An 18,910-nucleotide genomic window follows, 5' to 3' on the forward strand; every position below is an offset into this window, starting at 1 on the left:
ATACAGGGAGGACCAGTACCAGATCAACGTGCAGCTATATACAGGCAGTACCAGATCAATGTGCAGAGGTACAAGGTATTTGAGGTAGATGTATACATAAAGGCAGGGTATAGTGACTAGGCATCCAGATAGATAATAATAAGAGTAAAATAAAGAACAGAGGAGCATCAGCATCTGATGAGTGTAAAAGTGTGTGAGTATATAGTGAGGGTGTGTATATACACTGCTCACAAAAATAAAGGGAACACTTAAACAACACAATGTAACTCCAAGTCAATCAAACTGTCCACTTAGGAAGCAACACTGATTGACAATAAATTTCACATGCTGTTGTGCAAATGGAATAGACAACAGGTGGAAATTATAGGCAATTAGCAAGACACCCCCAATAAAGGAGTGGTTCTGCAGGTGGTGACCACAGACCACTTCTCAGTTCCTATGCTTCCTGGCTGATGTTTTGGTCACTTTTGAATGCTGGCGGTGCTTTCACTCTAGTGGTAGCATGAGACGGAGTCTACAACCCACACAAGTGGCTCAGGTTGTGCAGCTCATCCAGGATGGCACATCAATGCGAGCTGTGGCAAGAAGGTTTGCTGTGTCTGTCAGCGTAGTGTCCAGAGCATGGAGGCGCTACCAGGAGACAGGCCAGTACATCAGGAGACGTGGAGGAGGCCGTAGGAGGGCAACAACCCAGCAGCAGGACCGCTACCTCCGCCTTTATGCAAGGAGGAGCAGGAGGAGCACTGCCAGAGCCCTGCAAAATGACCTCCAGCAGGCCACAAATGTGCATGTCTGCTCAAACGGTCAGAAACAGACTCCATGAGGGTGGTATGAGGGCCCGACATCCACAGGTGGGGGTTGTGCTTACAGCCCAACACCGTGCAGGACGTTTGGCATTTGCCAGAGAACACCAAGATTGGCAAACTCGCCACTGGCGCCCTGTGCTCTTCACAGATGAAAGCAGGTTCACACTGAGCACATGTGACAGACGTGACAGAGTCTGGAGACGCCGTGGAGAATGTTCTGCTGCCTGCAACATCCTCCAGCATGACCGGTTTGGCGGTGGGTCAGTCATGGTATGGGGTGGCATTTCTTTGGGGGGCCGCACAGCCCTCCATGTGCTCACCAGAGGACGCCTGACTGCCATTAGGTACCGAGATGAGATCCTCAGACCCCCTGTGAGACCATATGCTGGTGCGGTTGGCCCTGGGTTCCTCCTAATGCAAGACAATGCTAGACCTCATGTGGCTGGAGTGTGTCAGCAGTTCCTGCAAGAGGAAGGCATTGATGCTATGGACTGGCCCGCCCGTTCCCCAGACCTGAATCCAATTGAGCACATCTGGGACATCATGTCTCGCTCCATCCACCAACGCCACGTTGCACCACAGACTGTCCAGGAGTTGGCAGATGCTTTAGTCCAGGTCTGGGAGGAGATCCCTCAGGAGACCATCCGCCACCTCATCAGGAGCATGCCCAGGCGTTGTAGGGAGGTCATACAGGCACGTGGAGGCCACACACACTACTGAGCCTCATTTTGACTTGTTTTAAGGACATTACATCAAAGTTGGATCAGCCTGTAGTGTGGTTTTCCACTTTAATTTTGAGTGTGACTCCAAATCCAGACCTCCATGGGTTGATAAATTGGATTTCCATTGATTATTTTTGTGATTTTGTTGTCAGCACATTCAAGTATGTAAAGAAAAAAGTATTTAATACGATTATTTCATTCATTCAGATCTAGGATGTGTTATTTTAGTGTTCCCTTTATTTTTTTGAGCAGTGTATATAGTCTAGTGTGTGTGTGTGTGTGTGTGTATATATAGTCTAGTGTGTGTATATATAGTCTAGTGAGTGTCTATATAGTCTAGTGTATGTGTGTGTGTATATATATGTATATTTTACATACACTTAGGTTGGAGTCATTAAATCTCGTTTTTCAACCACTCCACAAATTTCTTGTTTAACAAACTATAGTTTTGGCAAGTCAGTTAGGACATCTACTTTGTGCATGACACAAGTCATTTTTCCAACAATTGTTTACATACAGTGAATTATAAGTGAAATAATCTATCACAATTCTAGTGGGTCTGAAGTTTACTTACACTAAGTTAGCAGTGCCTTTAAACAGCTTGGAAAATTATTGAAAATGTCATGGCTTTAGAAGCTTCTGATTGACTCAAATGATGTCAATTAGCCTATTGGAGGTGTACCTGTGGATGTATTTCAAGGCCTACCTTCAAACTCAGTGCCTCTTTGCTTGACATCATGGGAAAATCTAAAGAAATCAGCCAAGACCTCAGGAAAAAAAATGTAGACCTCCACAAGTCTGGTTCATCCTTGGGAGCAATTTCCAAATGCCTGAAGGTACCACGTTCATCTGTACAAACAATAGTACGCAAGTATAAACTCCATGGGACCACGCAGCCGCCATACCGCTCAGGAAGGAGACGCGTTCTGTCTCCTAGAGATGAACGTACTTTGGTGCGAAAAGTGCAAATCAATCCCAGAACAACAGCAAAGGACCTTGTGAAGATGCTGGAGGAAACAGGTACAAAAGTATCTATATCCACAGTAAAACGAGTCCTATATCGACATAACCTGAAAGGCCGCTCAGCAAGGAAGAAGCCATTGCTCCAAAACCGCCATAAAAAAAGACAGACTACGGTTTGCAACTGCATATGGGGACAACGATTGTACTTTTTGAAGAAATGTCCTCTGGTCTGATGAAACAAAAATAGAACTGTTTGGCCATAATGACCATCGTTATGTTTGGAGGAAAAGGGGCGGGGGGCTTGCAAGCTGAAGAACACCATCCCAACCGTGAAGCACGGGGGTGGCAGCATCATGTTGTGGGGGTGCTTTGTTGCGGGACTGGTGCACTTCACAAAATAGATGGCATCATGAAGGAGGAAAATGATGTGGATATGTTGAAGCAACATCTCAAGACATCAGTCAGGAAGTTAAAGCTTGGTCGCAAATGAGTCTTCCAAATGGACAATGACCCCAAGCATACTCAAGTTGTGGCAAAATGGCTTAAGGACTACAAAGTCAAGGTATTGGAGTGGCCATCACATAGAAAATTTGTGGGCAGAACTGAAAAAGTGTGTGCGAGCAAGGAGACCTACAAACCTGACTCCGTTACACCAGCTCTGTCAGGAGGAATGGGCCAAAATTCACCCAATTTATTGTGGGAAGCTTGTGGAAGGCTACCTGAAACGTTTGACCCAAGTTAAACAATTTTAAGGCAATGCTACCAAATACTAATTGAGTGTTTGTAAACTTCTGACCCAATGGGAATGTGATGAAAGAAATAAAAGCTGAAATAAATAATTGTCTCTACTATTATTCTGACATTTCATATTCTTAAAATAAAGTGGTGATCCTAACTGACCTAAGACGAGGAATTTTTACTAGGATTAAATGTCAGCAATTGTGAAAAACTGAATGTAAATGTATTTTGCTAAGGTGTATGTAAACCTCCGACTTCAACTGTATATAGTCTAGTGAGTGTGCGTGGAGTCAGTGCAGATAGTTTGGGCACCATTAATTCACAATTTAGCAGTCTGGCTGTTTAGCAGTCTTATGCCTTGGGGGTAGAAGCTGTCTCGTAGCCTGTTGATCCGAGAGTGACGCATCGGTACCGTTTGCCGGACGGTAGCAGAGTGAACAGTCTATGACTTGGGTGGCTGGAGTCTTTGCCAATTTGTCGGGCCTTCCACTGACACCGCCTGACAATCTGGTCCTGGATGGCAGGGAGCTCGGCCCCAGGGGTGTACTGGGCTGTTTGCACCACCATCTGTAGCGCTTTGCAGTCGAGGGGCGGTGCAGTTCCAATACCAAGCGGTAAGGCAGCCATCCAAGATGCTCTCGATGGTGCAGCTGTAAACATTTTTGAGGATCTGAGGGCACATGCCAAATCTTTTCAGCCTCCTGAGGGGGAAGAGACGTGTCCTCTTCACGACAGTGCGGGTGTGTGTGGACCATGTTAAGTTCTTAGTGATGTGGATGCCAAGGAACTTGAAGCTCTCAACCCGTTCCATAATAGCCCCCTGGATGGGGACATGCTCTCCCCTCTTTCCTCTATAGTCCACGGTCAGGTCTTTGGTCTTACTGACATTGAGGGAGAAATTGTTGTCTTTGACCTCCCTGTAGGCTGACCCATCGCCGGCAGGGATCAGGCCTACCACCGTTGTCGTAAGGAAACTTGATGATAGTGTTGGAGTCATGCGTGGCCACGTAGTCGTGGGTGACCAGGGAGTACAGGAGGGGACTAAGCACACATCCCAGAGGGGCCCCTGTGTTGAGACTCAGTGTGGCGGCGGTGTTGTTGCCTACCCTCCCCACCTGGGGCCGGCCCGTCAGGAAGTCCAGGGTCCAGTTGCAGAGAGAGGGGTTCAATCCCTGGGTCTTTAGTTTGGTGATGAGCTTGGAGGGGACTATGGTGTTGAACGCTGAGCTGTAGTCTATGAACAGTATCCTCACATAGTTATTTCCTCTCTTGTCCAGGTGGGAAAGGGCAGTATGAAGTGCAACTGAGATTGTGTCATCTGTGGATCTGTTGGGACGGTATGCGAATTGGAGTGGGTCTAGGATGTCTGGATGATGTTGATGTGTGTTATGACCAGCCTTTCAAAGCACTTCATAATTACAGATGTGAGTGCTACAGGGCGGTAGTCATTTAGGCAAGTTACTTTGGAGGTCTTGGGAACAGGGACAATGGTGGTCAGCTTGAAACATGTTGGGATTACAGACTGGACAAAGAGAGATTGTAAATGTCTGTAAAGACACCTGCCAGCTGGTGTGTGCATGCTTTGAGAACGCGCCCTGGTATTCTGTCTGGCCTGGCGGCTTTGTGATTGTTAACCTGTTTAAACGCTTTGCTCACGTCGGCCATGGAGAGTGAGACCACACAGTCATCCGGAAAAACGGGCTTTCACACAGGCTGAGTGCTATATTCCTCAAAGCGAGCATAAAATGCATTTAGCTCATTTGGGAGTTCTGCATCGCTGGGTTTTCCTTTGTAATCTGGTATCGTCTGCAAGCCCTGCCATATACGACGAGCGTCGTAGCCGGTGTAATAGGATTCCACCTTCCTCCTATACTGTGCTTTTGCATGTTTGATGTCTCTTCGGAGGTCAGAGCGGGATTTCTTGTATCCTTCTGTGTTCGTTCATTGTAAGCGGTAGCTTGAGTCTTTAGCTAGATACGTTCTTATAATCACTATGGGGATGACATCATCTATGCTCTTATTGATGAAGCCCGTGACTGTTGTGGTATACTCCTCAATGTTATGTGACACTGGGAGGAACAGGACGTAAAGATGTGACTCTGGGGGGAACAGGAAGTAGAGATGTGACTCTGGGGGTACAGGAAGTAGAGATGTGACACTGGGAGGAACCGGAAGTAGAGATGCGGAGATGGCTAAAACAGGAAGCAGGAATGGCCACTCAGATGCTCTCTGGGTTCCCTCTTTCATCTGCTGTAAAATCTGCCTTAGAAACAGGATCAGCTTAGACCCCAATTGCATTGGACAGTGTGTGTGTTGGTCTGAAATGATCTCTTAATGACGTCACCTGTTAAATCATTCAGTGTAGATGAAGAGGGGAGACAAATTTAAGAGGGATTTTTATGCCTTGAGACAATTCAGACATGGATTGTGTATGTGCTCCATTCACATGCTGCGCAGTGGTCTAAGGCACTGCATCTCAGTGCAAGAGGCGTCACTGCAATTCCTGGTCTGAATCCAGGCTGCATCACATCCGGCCGTGATTAGGAGTCTCATATGGCGGTGCACAATTGGCCCAGCGTCGTCCGGGTTTGACCGGGGTAGGCCGTCATTGTAAATATGAATTTGTTCTTAACTGACTTGCCTAGTTAAATAAAATTCAGAGGGTGAATGGGTAAGACAAAAGATTTAACTGCCTTTGGTAGTGGGTACCAGGTCCTTCAGTTTGTGTCAAGAACTGCAACACTCCTGGGTTTTTCATGCTCAACCATTTCCTGTGTGTATAAAGAATGGTCCACCACAAAAAGAACATCCAGCTAAGTTCACACAATTATGGGAAGCATTGGAGTCAACATGGAACAGCATCCCTGTGGAACACTTTTGACACCTTGTAGAGTCCATGCACTGACGAATTGAGTCTGTTCTGAGGGCAAACTCAATATTATGAAGGTGTTCCTAACGTTTGGCATCCTCTGTGTATGTTTGTGTCTGAACTGTTGACACTAAAGCTGGGCAGTGGTGAGGCTGGAAAGCAAAGCTGGGTGGTGGTGAGGCTGGAAAGCATAGCTGGGCGGTGGTGAGACTGGACGGTGGTGAGGCTGGAAAGCATAGCTGGGCGGTGGCGAGGCTAGACGGTGGCGAGTCTGGAAAGCATAGCTGGGCGGTGGCGAGGCTAGACGGGGGCAGAGACTGGAAAGCATAGCTGGGCGGTGGTGAGGCTGGAAAGCATAGCTGGGCGGTGGTGAGGCTGGAAAGCATAGCTGGGCGGTGGTGAGGCTGGAAAGCATAGCTGGGCGGTGGTGAGGCTGGAAAGCATAGCTGGGCGGTGGTGAGGCTGGACGGTGGCGAGGCTGGAAAACAAAGCTGGGCGGTGGTGAGGCTAGACGGTGGTGAGGATGGGCGGTGGTGAGGCTGGACAGCATGGCTGGATGGTGGTGAGGCTGGAAAGCATAGCTGGGCGGTGGTGAGGCTAGACGGTGGCGAGGCTGGAAAGCATAGCTGGGCAGTGGCGAGGCTGGAAAGCATAGCTGGGTGGTGGTGAGGCTAGACGGTGGTGAGGATGGGCGGTGGTGAGGCTAGACAGCATAGCTAGGCGGTGGTGAGGCTGAACGGTGGTGAGGCTAGAAAGCATGGTGGTGAGGCTGGACGCATGGGGGTGAAGCTAGAAAGCATGGTGGTGAGGCTGGACGGTGGTGAGGCTGGAAAGCATAGCTGGACGGTGGTGAGGCTGGACAGCATGACTGGACGGTGGTGAGGCTGGACGGCGCCGGATGGGATGGCTGCCGTTTTATTGGCTCTTAACCAACCGTCCCATTTTGTTTGTAACTTATTTTGTACATAATGTTCCTGCTACCGTCTCTTATGACCGAAAAGAGCTTCTGGACATCAGAACAGCGATTATTCACCTCGAATTAGACTAACAATGTTTCTTTAATGAGTCAGACCGGAAGGATTTACTCCGAACACCCGAACAGGCCCTCATCCCCGTCAAGAACACTAAGGTAACCTGCCTAAATGACTACCGACCCGTAGCACTCACGTCTGTAGCCATGAAGTGCTTTGAAAGGCTGGTCATGGCTCACATCACCATTATTACAGAAACCCTAGACCCACTCCAATTTACATACCGCCCTAACAGTTCCACAGATGATGCAATCTCTATTGCACTCCACACTGCCCTTTCCCACCTGGACAAAAGGAACACCTACGTGAGAATGCTATTCATTGACTACAGCTCAGCGTTCAACACCATAGTACCCTCAAAGCTCATCACTAAGCTAAGGACCCTGGGACTACACACCTCCCTCTGCAACTGGATCCTGGACTTCCTGATGGGCCGCCCCCAGGTGGTAAGGGTAGGTAACAACACATCTGCCACGCTGATCCTCAACACGGGGGCCCCTCAGGAGTGCGTGCTCAGTCCCCTCCTGTACTCCCTGTTCACTCATGAATGCACGGCCAGGCACAACTCCAACACCATCATTAAGTTTGCTGGTGACACAACAGTGGTAGGCCTGATCACCGACAAAGATGAGACAGCCTATAGGGAGGAGGTCAGAGGCTTGACCGTGTGGTGCAAGGACAACACCCTCTCCCTCAACGTGAGCAAGACAATGGAGCTGATCGTGGACTACAGGAAAAGGAGGACCGAGCACGCCCCATTCTCATCGACGTCCACATCACCAACAAACTAACATGGTCCAAGCACACCAAGACAGTCGTGAAGAGGGCACGACAAAACCTATTCCCCCTCAGGAGACTGAAAAGATTTGGCATGGGTCCTACAGCTGCACCATCGAGAGCATCCTGACTGGTTGCATCACTGCCTGGTATGGCAACTGCTCGGCCTCTGACCGCAAGGCACTACAGAGGGTAGTGCGTACGGCCCAGTACATCACCGGGGCCAAGCTTCCTGCCATCCAGGACCTCTATACCTGACAGTGTCAGAGGAAGGGCCTAAAAATTGTCAAAGACTCCAGCCACTCTAGTCATAGAGTGTTTTCTCTGCTACCGCATGGCAAGCGGTATCGGAGCACCAAGTCTAGGTCCAAGAGGCTTCTAAACAGCTTCTACCCCCAAGCCATAAGACTCCTGCACATCTAATCAAATGCCTACCCAGACTATTTGCATTGCCCCCCCTCCACCCCCTCTTCTACGCTGCTGCTACTTTCTGCTATTTTCTATGCATAATCATTTTAATAACTCTACCTACATGTACATATTACCTTGACACCGGTGCCACCGTACATTGACACTGTACCGGTACCCCCTGTATATAGCCCCGCTATTGGGCAGCGTTAGCTTGTTAACATTAGCCTTCTCCATCGGGAACTTCCATCCTCTCAGGCCAGGGGCACAATGTATTTTGTGTTTGGATCAGAATCCCCGTTATAATCATTGGCCAGTACAGAGAATTAAGTAAAACCACAAGTCCAAATCCCTATCTTCATCCATGGCTAATTTAGGAAAGGGCCAATTTTAGCTAGCTAGCCACCGGAGGACAACAATACAATGAGATGCAACAATTCAATTTGTTGCATGCCCCCTTTTCTACGCTGCTGCTACTCTCTTATTTGCTATGCATAGTCACTTTAACTCTACCTACGTGTTCATATTACCTCGACACCGGTGCCCCCGCACATTGACTCTGTACCGGTACCCCTGTATATAGCCCCGCTATTGTTATTTACTGCTGCTCTTTAATTATTTGTTATTCTTACTTTTTTATTTCTTAATGGCAATGTTGGTTAAGGGCTTGTAAGTAAGCATTTCACTGTAAGGTCTACACCTGTTGTATTCTGCACATGTGACAAATAACATTTGATTTGATTTGACTGTAGCTTATTTTCCCAATACCTTAATCACTCTGCTGTCTACTACTACTGCATGGCCGCTTGGTCTCGTCTGGACAGGTCACTGTTGTATGCCCAGCCTCACTTACCCTGTTTTGAACAATAGTATTGTGTGTTTGTTAGTGTGTGCTAATACGTCTGGCCCATTGACTAGCTGTGTGTGTGTATATCAGTGTCTCCCTGCATTGTGTGTGTGATTATAATACTTACAGTAGTTATAACTTACAAAATGTAGAAAAAGTGTCTTTAAATACATCCATTATGCAAGTACAGTGTGTGTCATATCATATGTATTGTGTGCTTCCTGTGTAACAGTGTGAGGTGTCACCATGCCTCTGGTGAAGAGGAACATTGACCCGCGCCACCTGTGCCGGGGGGCGTTACCAGACGGCGTTGGCAGTGAGCTGGACTGTGTGATGAACAACACCCTCTCCTCCATCATCCGCCAGCTCAGCAGCCTGAGTAAGACACCCACGCAGAGCAGCAGAACACGCAGAGCAGCAGAACACGCAGAGCAGCAGAACACGCAGAGCAGCAGAACACGCAGAGCACGCAGAGCAGCAGAACACGCAGAGCAGCAGAACACGCAGAGCAGCAGAGCAGCAGAGCACGCAGAGCAGCAGAACACGCAGAGCAGCAGAGCACGCAGAACACGCAGAGCAGCAGAGCAGCAGAGCACGCAGAGCAGCAGAGCAGCAGAACACGCAGAACACGCAGAGCACGCAGAGCAGCAGAACACGCAGAGCAGCAGAGCACGCAGAGCAGCAGAGCAGCAGAGCACGCAGAGCAGCAGAACACGCAGAGCAGCAGAACACGAACGCAGAGCAGCAGAACACGCAGCAGAGCACGCAGAGCAGCAGAACACGCGAGCAGAGCAGCAGAACACGCAGAGCACGCAGAGCAGCAGAGCACGCAGAGCAGCAGAACACGCAGAGCAGCAGAACACGCAGAGCAGCAGAGCACGCAGAGCACGCAGAGCAGCAGAACACGCAGAGCAGCAGAACACGCAGAGCAGCAGAACACGACAGAGCACGCAGAGCAGCAGAGCACGCAGAGCAGCAGAGCACGCAGAGCAGCAGAGCACGCAGAGCACGCAGAGCACGCAGAACACGCAGAGCACGCAGAGCACGCAGAGCAGCAGAGCAGCAGAACACGCAGAGCAGCAGAACACGCAGAGCAGCAGAACACGCAGAGCACGCAGAGCAGCAGAGCACGCAGAGCAGCAGAACACGCAGAGCAGCAGAACACGCAGAGCAGCAGAACACGCAGAGCAGCAGAGCACGCAGAGCAGCAGAACACGCAGAGCAGCAGAGCACGCAGAGCAGCAGAGCACGCAGAGCAGCAGAGCAGCAGAGCACGCAGAGCAGCAGAACACGCAGAGCAGCAGAGCACGCAGAGCAGCAGAACACGCAGAGCAGCAGAACACGCAGAGCACGCAGAGCAGCAGAGCAGCAGAACACGCAGAGCAGCAGAGCAGCAGAACACGCAGAGCACGCAGAACACGCAGAGCACGCAGAACACGCAGAGCACGCAGAACACGCAGAGCAGCAGAACACGCAGAGCAGCAGAACACGCAGAGCAGCAGAACACGCAGAGCAGAGCAGAGCAGAACACGCAGAGCAGAGCAGAGCAGAACACGCAGAGCAGAGCAGAACACGCAGAGCAGCAGAACACGCAGAGTAGAGCAGAACACGCAGAGCAGAGACTATTTTGGGGGGAAGCCTGGCTTCACTTGGCATCCACACACCACTGGTGTGTGCTTAAATACAACAGCATTAAACAGAGTTACTGTGACTTAAGTGGTTATTGCCTGAATAACCCATGACACCACCCATATAATGTCCTGTGAAATATTTAAAGATGTACTTTCCTCTCTTATGCCCAGTATCCAACCACCCTCTGGATCTCTCTCTCAACTCCCCTTTATTGCTTTATTTGTGTTGCTCATGCAAGACAATTTTAATTCCATTTAATTTAAGGGCTTTATTGGCATGGGAAACATATGTTTACATTGCCAAAGCAAGTGAAATAGATAATAAACAAAAGTGAAATAAAACATGTTACAGTAAACATTACACTCACAAAAGTTCCAAAATAATAAAGACATTTCAAATTGCCTAATATGTGGAAATAGTAAAAAAGGAAATGGGTTGTATTTACAATGGTGTTTGGTCTTCTCTGGTTGCCCTTTTCTTGTGGCAACAGGTCACAAATATTGCTGCTATGATGGCACACTGGTATTTCACCCAATAGATATGGGAGTTTGTGTGATCTGATGGAAATATGTATCTCTAATATGGTAATACATTTGGCAGAAGGTTAGGAAGTGAAACTCAGTTTCCACCTCATTTTGTGGGCGGTGTGCACATAGCCTGTCTTCTCTTGAGAGCCAGGTCTGCTTACGGCGGCCTTTCTCAATAGCAAGGCTATGCTTACTGAGTCTGTACATAGTCAAAGCTTTCCTTAAGTTTGGGTCAGTCACAGTGGTCAGGTATTCTCTCTCTTTCTCTGTCATTGCAGTTTAGCATTTTTTGGGAAGACTCATGTACTGGAGGCAGCTAAGCAGAGTGATCACATTAAATCAAATTTTAACCACACTGCTAAACCTAATTAGTGACGCAGCGGTCTAAGGGACTGCATCGCAGTGCAAGAGGCGTCACTACAGTCCCTGGTTCGAATCCAGGCTGTATCATATTTTGCCGGCATTGGGGGTCCCATAGGGCAGCGCACAATTTTATTTTTATTTTACCTTTATTTAACTAGGCAAGTCAGTTAAGAACAAATTCTTATTTTCAATGATGGCCTAGGAACAGTGGGTTAACTGCCTTGTTCAGGAGCAGAACGACAGATTTTTACCTTGTCAGCTTGGGGATTCAATCTTGCAACCTTTCGGTTACTAGTCCAACACTCTAACCACTAGGCTACCTGCCGCCCCAGTATATAACAAGATTTATCCATTGGCCCAGCGTCGTCCGGGTTTGGCTGGGGTAGGCCGTCATTGTAAGTAAGAATTTGTTCTTAACTGACTTGCCTAGTTAAATAAATGTTAAGTTAAAAAATAAATTAAGACCAAAAGGCAATATCTTTTCATGAATTTTTACAATTTAGCCAATTTTGACTTTGCAGCTGGCCCATCTAGTAGAAATCGCTCAGTTCTGCCTCCAGTACAAGACTCATCCAACAAACATCTCTGCCATTGTGATTGTTCCTGTGGTGGGAGTGTCCTTTCAGCAGCAGCTGTGTGGGTTAAATATAAACAAAGAAGGAGTCTAAGCTAGAGCCCCATCCCTGCCCAAATCTGTCCAGGTTAAGCAGATCATTCATTATTAAGCAAGTGAGGAGTTTCTTAATGGGGGGCAATGAGACAGTGTTGAATTTAGTCAAGATAACCATGGATTGCTATTTTGATACTTGAGGCTGATTTGATCTAATAGAAGTTTGGTAATGCTTAGGTTGTTACCAATGTACTGCTAAGTGTGATTCACGTGACATCCCGGCAACTTTGAGAAAGAAGACTTTATATCGGAGTTGTCCCTATTGAAATTTGAGAAGGTATATGCATAATCATGAGGCTAGCATAGCTTCTCACACTCCATTGAACACAGGCAGTTGACATCAACACCCCTCATAGAATATTCTTTTAAATATTTTTTTTATATATAACGAGATGTATCTACCAATCCAAAAAGGACTAGGCAGGAGATTGACAACCCGCTGTTCCGCTCTGTGGACAACTGATCCCATTGTTAGGGCGGAGACATACAGATGTAGGATCTTAATTTGAGCCATTTTTCTACAGCAGGAAAATAAACCTGCAGGAACAGGAAATGTGAAGTATTATAGGGATCATAATTAATGGACATTTTTGTAGGGGTTGGTACATTTTACGTAAAGGGAAAATCAAGTCTGAAATTTCAAAGTGGAAATTACGAACTTCAAAGGCCTTTTTAAACCTCAAATACACTACAAGTTTTACAATTCTTGCATTGCAGGAAAGTTCACCCTGTTGCAGGAGATCATATTAAGATCCTACGTCTATAAGCATCTCGTCATTATATCCATATCTCTTGTATAAATGACTGGGCACCAAGGACTGGAGAGACGGTACTGGGAACAGGAGCTGTGTGTGGGAGCACGTATGTGCGTATGTTGATGCAGTAGGTCCTGTGTGTTTGTGACAATGTCAGAACCATAGAGGGATCGGACCTCATTCTGAAACCTCCTTTTCTTCCTCTAAATATTTGTCCAGTGGTCATCCTGTGCGTGCGTGCGTGCCTCTGACACAAAAGTTAGTGTTAAACATTTTGACGCCTGATCTAAACAGACATGCTCTTGCAAAGATTGATTGTTTGTATTTTTCCTCTAGGACCTCACATGACAGTGATGCCCTGGTCTATTTGTGAGTTCAGTTTGTTAACAGAAGAACAGTAGAAATGTGCCTTTTGATATTCCCATTCGTCAAGTCCATCTCAATGGATTGCTCCTACCAGTCTGGCTTTAATGTAATTGCTGTCTTTAGCAATGGCTGTGTCTCCCGTTGTCTGGTTGTTGCTTGGTCCTGTTAAAATCTGCCTACTGTCGTCATAAACAGAACAGTTGCTCTATAGTTTCCTCAGTGTTCTGCATACTGTATGCATAATTTAGTACACCAGAATGTCATGTTAACCACATGATCCATCTGTCTACTCTTGTACTGCAGGTGAACATGCGGAGGACATCTTCGGAGAGCTGTTCAACGAGGCCAACACATTCTACCTGAGAGCCAACTCCCTGCAGGACCGCATCGACCGTCTGGCTGTCAAGGTCACCCAGCTGGACTCCACTGTGGAGGAAGGTGAGACGGGTTAGAGGTCACAAGAAACAGGAAGTGGTGTCATTACTGGTTGCCACAGGGATGTGAGGTCCTTTGCATGAGTGAGTTAAGTCAGGTGTGGAAAAAGTGCTGAAACTGAGGATGTACAGTGCATTCGGAAAGTGTTCACACCCCTTGACTTAGTCCACATTGTGTTACATTGCAGCCGTATTCGAAATTGTATTCAATTGTTTTTTTTCCCCCCCTCATGAATCTACACACAATACCCCATAATGACAAAACAAAAACAGGTTTTTAGAAATATTACATTTCCATAAGTATTCAGACTCTTTACTCAATACTTTGTTGAAGCAGCTATTACAGCCTCAAGTCTTCTTCGGGATGACGCTACAAGCTTGGCAGACCTGTCTTTGGGGATTTTCTCCCATTCTTCTCTGCAGATCCTCTCAAGCTCTGTCAGGTTGGATGGGGAGCGTCGCTACACAGCTATTTTCAGGTCTCTCCTGAAATGATCAATCGGGTTCATGTCCTGTCTCTGGCTGGGCCACTCAAGGACATTCAGAGACTTGTCCAAAAGCCATTCCTGCGTTGTCTTGGCTCTACTTAGGGTCGTTGTCCTGTTGGAAGGTGAACCTTCGCCCCAGTCTGAGGTCCTGAGCGCTCTGGAGCAGGTTTTCATCAAGGACCTCTCTGTACTTTGCTCCGTTCATCTTTCCATCGATCCTGACTAGTCTCCCAATCCCTGCCACTGAAAAATATCCCCACAGCATGATGCTGCCACCACCATGCTTCACCGTAGGGATGGTGTCAGGTTTCCTCCTTTGCATTCAGGCCAAAAAGTTCAGTCTTGATTTCATCAGACCAGAGAATCTTATTTCTCATGGTCTGAGTGTCCTTTAGGTGCCTTTTGGCAAACTCCAAGTGGGCTGTCATGTGCCTTTTACTGAGGAGTGGCTTCCGTCTGGCCACGCTACAATAAAGGCCTGATTGGCGGAGTGCTGCAGAGATGGGAGAACCTTCCAGAAGGACAACCATCTCCACAGAGGAGCTCTGTCAGAGTGACCATCGGGTTCTTGGTCCCCTCCCTGACCAAGGCCCTCCTTCCCCGATTGCTCAGTTTGGCCCGGCAGCCAGCTCTAGGAAGAGTCTTGGTGGTTCCAAACTTCTATCATTGAAGAATGATGGAGGCCACTGTGTTCTTGGGGACCTTCAATGCTGCAGACGGTTTTTGGTACCCTTCCCCAGATCTGTGCCTTGACGTAATCCTGTCTAGGAGGTTTACAGACAATTCGTTCGACCTCATGGCTTGGTTTTTGCTCTGACATGCACTGTCAACTGTGGGGCCTTATATAGAAATTTTTTACATTTTAGTCATTTAGCAGACGCTCTTATCCAGAGCGACTTACAGTAGTGAACGCATACATTTCAATTCAATTCATTTCATAAATTTTTTTTTGGACAGGTGTGTGCCTTTCCAAAGCATGTCCAATCAATTGAATTTACCACAGGTGGACTCCAATCAAGTTGTAGAAACATCTCAAGGATGATCAATGGAAACAGGATTCACCTGAGCTAAATTTTGAGTCTCATAGCAAAGCATCTGAATACTTATGTAAATAAGGTGTTTCTGTTTTTACATTTTTAATACAAAAATGTGTAAAAACCTGTTTTCACTGTCATTATGGGGTATTGTGTGTGGATTCATGAGAATTAAAAAAAAATCAGAGTAAGGCTGTAATGTAACAAAATGTGGAAAAGGGAAGGAGTCTGAATACTTTCCGAATACACCGTAGAAATACTTTTCTCACACCCTGTCTGCCCCCCTCTCTTTTCTCCCATATCTCCCTAACCCTCTCTTTCTCTTGGTCCCTCTCTCTCTGTTTGTCCTCCCTCCCGCTCGCCCTCTTTCTCTTGTTTATTCTCTCGCGCTCTTTTTCTCCGTTTGTCATCTCTCTCTGTCCTCAGTCTCTCTGCAGGACATTAACATGAAGAAGGCATTTAAGAGCAGTACTGCCCAGGACCAGCAGGTGGTGTCCACGAGGAGCGTTCCCATTCCTGTCAAGGAGATGTACAACCTGAGTGATAAACCTCCACCTCTCAACATCCTTTCCAAATATAGGTGGGTTATCTCCCCCTCCCTTTCTATGATCGGTCTAACCTCTCTACTACCCAGGGCAGTGTATACCACAGGAGGCTGCTGGGGGGAGGACGGGTCATAATAATGTCCGGAACAGAGCAATTGGAATGGCATCAACACCTTCAAACCGTGTGTTTGATGTATTTGATACCATTCCACTAATTCTGTTCCAGTCATTACCACGAGCCCGTTCTCCCCAATTAAGGTGCCACCAACTTCCTGTGGCGTAAACCCAGAGTCTCATAATGGAATGTTGTGGACTTCATTTCCCATAAACCCTGAGCCGTGTTTGCCCTTTGACCCTGTAGGGATGACCACAAGGAGGGGCTGAAGTTCTACACTGACCCCTCCTACTTCTTCGACCTGTGGAGAGAAACAATGCTGCAGGACACAGAGGACAAGAGGAAGGAGAAGAGGAAGAACAAAGTAAAGTCTAAAGTTCTCTATCTTTCTTTCTTTATCTCTTCCTCCTTCTCTTTGTCTCCACCTTTCTCTTCCTCCCTTTCTCCACTAATATGTCTCTCCTTCAGGAGCAGAAGCGTTGTGTGGACGGAACGTTGCAAAGGGAGGTGAAGAAGGTGCGTAAGGCTCGGAACCGTCGTCAGGAGTGGAATATGTTGGCCCTGGATAAGGAGCTGAGGCCAGACCACCGCCACACACACTCGCTCCACCAGGGGCCCACCTCCGAGGGATCACTGTCCCCTGAGATGAGGTCAGTCCACACACACTCGCTCCACCAGGGGCCCACCTCCGAGGGATCACTGTCCCCTGAGATGAGGTCAGTCCACACACACTCGCTCCACCAGGGGCCCACCTCTGAGGGATCACTGTCCCCTGAGATGAGGTCAGTCCACACACACTCGCTCCACCAGGGGCCCACCTCCAAGGGATCACTGTCCCCTGAGATGAGGTCAGTCCACACACACTCGCTCCACCAGGGGCCCACCTCCGGAGGGATCACTATCCCCTGAGATGAGGTCAGTCCACACACACTCGCTCCACCAGGGGCCCACCTCCGAGGGATCACTGTCCCCTGAGATGAGGTCAGTCCACACACACTCGCTCCACCAGGGGCCCAACTCCGAGGGATCACTGTCCCCTGAGATGAGGTCAGTCCACACACACTCGCTCCACCAGGGGCCCACCTCCGAGGGATCACTGTCCCCTGAGATGAGGTCAGTCCACACACACTCGCTCCACCAGGGGCCCACCTCCGGAGGGATCACTGTCCCCTGAGATGAGGTCAGTCCACACACACTCGCTCCACCAGGGGCCCACCTCCGAGGGATCACTGACCCCTGAGATGAGGTCAGTCCACACACACTCGCTCCACCAGGGGCCCACCTCCGGAGGGATCACTGTCCCCTGAGATGAGGTCAGTCCACACACACTCGCTCCACCAGGGGCCCACCTCCGAGGGATCACTGTCCCCTGAGATGAGGTCAGTCCAAACACACACACACTTGCATACATATGATGAGATGAGGTCAATGAAAAGTTTACACATGATACATTTGCATTTATAACATAATGTATGAAATGTAAAAAAGTATGGAATAATTACTTTTCTGTATAGATGATTACCCACTTCATAAGGTGTTTTCCCAGTGCTGTGATAGTTTCGTCTCCCTCTGCTGTTCAGGGAGAATTGACAGTCCTCTTATTCCCCCTGCTGGCCGTGCAGTAACGTTTTCTCTCTCCTAGGGGTCTTGGGCCTGATCACATGGACCAACACCACTACCCTAACTCAACCAGCCATGCTGGTCATGCCTTCACATACTCCGGCCCACCCCCGAGTCTCCTGGCTGCTCAGCTGGCTGCCCAGGGACATGCCACTCTGGACAAGGACTATAGGGGAGCCTCCCTGGGTCGCCCCCACGATGCTCCACCCCCTCCCCCACCCACTGAGAACATGAACGGATCTCTGCCACCTGTGGACTACAGGTCAGCAAGTGCACAGACACACACATACATAAACATCCTGTCAGACAGACAGATGTGTAAATGCACACTCAAATAAACATTAAAACGTGCACACAGACAAATCCATGTGCACTCTTCTGTTGTCACTCTTGGGTTTGGGTGAGTCTTGTCAGGGGAAATCTGATCTGATGACGAACAACAGGCTTAACTCTCTCTGGGACTAAGCTTTAGGGTTATACTGTCACACAAACAAACCGAGTACAGCGCTGGTTCACTCAACTGCCTTGGTCTTGGCACAACTCCCCTATAAACTCTGTGCAAATAATGGCATCCTGTTATTCATTCTTCTTCGGATGTTAGTATGACATCGCTATAAGTCAGATGTTTTTGTGGAGAGGCAGATAAACAAGATACTTTCTATTTCTGAAATGGTTATGATGATTAATACAGTATAATGCTTCATGGCCACGGTCTCACTTTGTCCCTTCTTTCTCTCTCTCTCTCTCTCCCTCTCTCCCTCTCTTCCTCTCTACCTTCTCTCCCTCTCTCTTTCAGTATGATGGAGGGATATGGAAACGGCCCTCCTCCCACACCTCTCATGCCATCAGCACAATCTGCCTTTGCCATGCCCCCCGGAGGACCACTTCCTCCTCCAGGACCAGTGGGATCAGCCGGTGGCTATGCTCCGACCCCACCACCACTCACTGGGTCCCTGGTGACTCCACCTCCCCCTATACCTCCGCCCCCTCCTCCAGGCTCCTCCTACTCTACCACTCCCAAGATGTCCTCCGTGCCCCACATTGCCCAGCCTGTTAATGATGCTCGTAGTGATCTGCTGGCTGCCATACGCATGGGTAAGAGTGTGTCTCTCCATCTAACCCTCTCTGTCTCTGTAGCAGGGCTAGTCAGTCAGGTCAGGTCAGGTCAGGTCAGGTCAGGTCTTGTCTTGTCTTGTCTTG

General features: G+C 48.3%; 1 protein-coding gene across 4 annotated transcripts in view; it reads left to right on the top strand.

Annotated features, from left to right (window-relative positions):
* Positions 1–18,910, top strand: part of wasf3b (WASP family member 3b) — a 33,448-nt gene that overhangs the window by 3,238 nt on the left and 11,300 nt on the right. For all 4 annotated transcript variants that reach the window (XM_014159460.2, XM_014159461.2, XM_014159463.2 and 1 more), the window contains 7 exons: positions 9,394–9,540; positions 13,778–13,912; positions 15,857–16,010; positions 16,337–16,454; positions 16,559–16,740; positions 17,733–17,972; positions 18,507–18,805. In XM_014159460.2, coding sequence (XP_014014935.1) covers positions 9,408–9,540; positions 13,778–13,912; positions 15,857–16,010; positions 16,337–16,454; positions 16,559–16,740; positions 17,733–17,972; positions 18,507–18,805 — 1,261 coding nt within the window. In that variant the 5' untranslated portion in view covers positions 9,394–9,407. The remainder of the gene's footprint in view (positions 1–9,393; positions 9,541–13,777; positions 13,913–15,856; positions 16,011–16,336; positions 16,455–16,558; positions 16,741–17,732; positions 17,973–18,506; positions 18,806–18,910) is intronic.

Source organism: Salmo salar, chromosome ssa19 (assembly GCF_905237065.1).
Source record: "Salmo salar chromosome ssa19, Ssal_v3.1, whole genome shotgun sequence".
Lineage (NCBI taxonomy): Eukaryota > Metazoa > Chordata > Actinopteri > Salmoniformes > Salmonidae > Salmo > Salmo salar.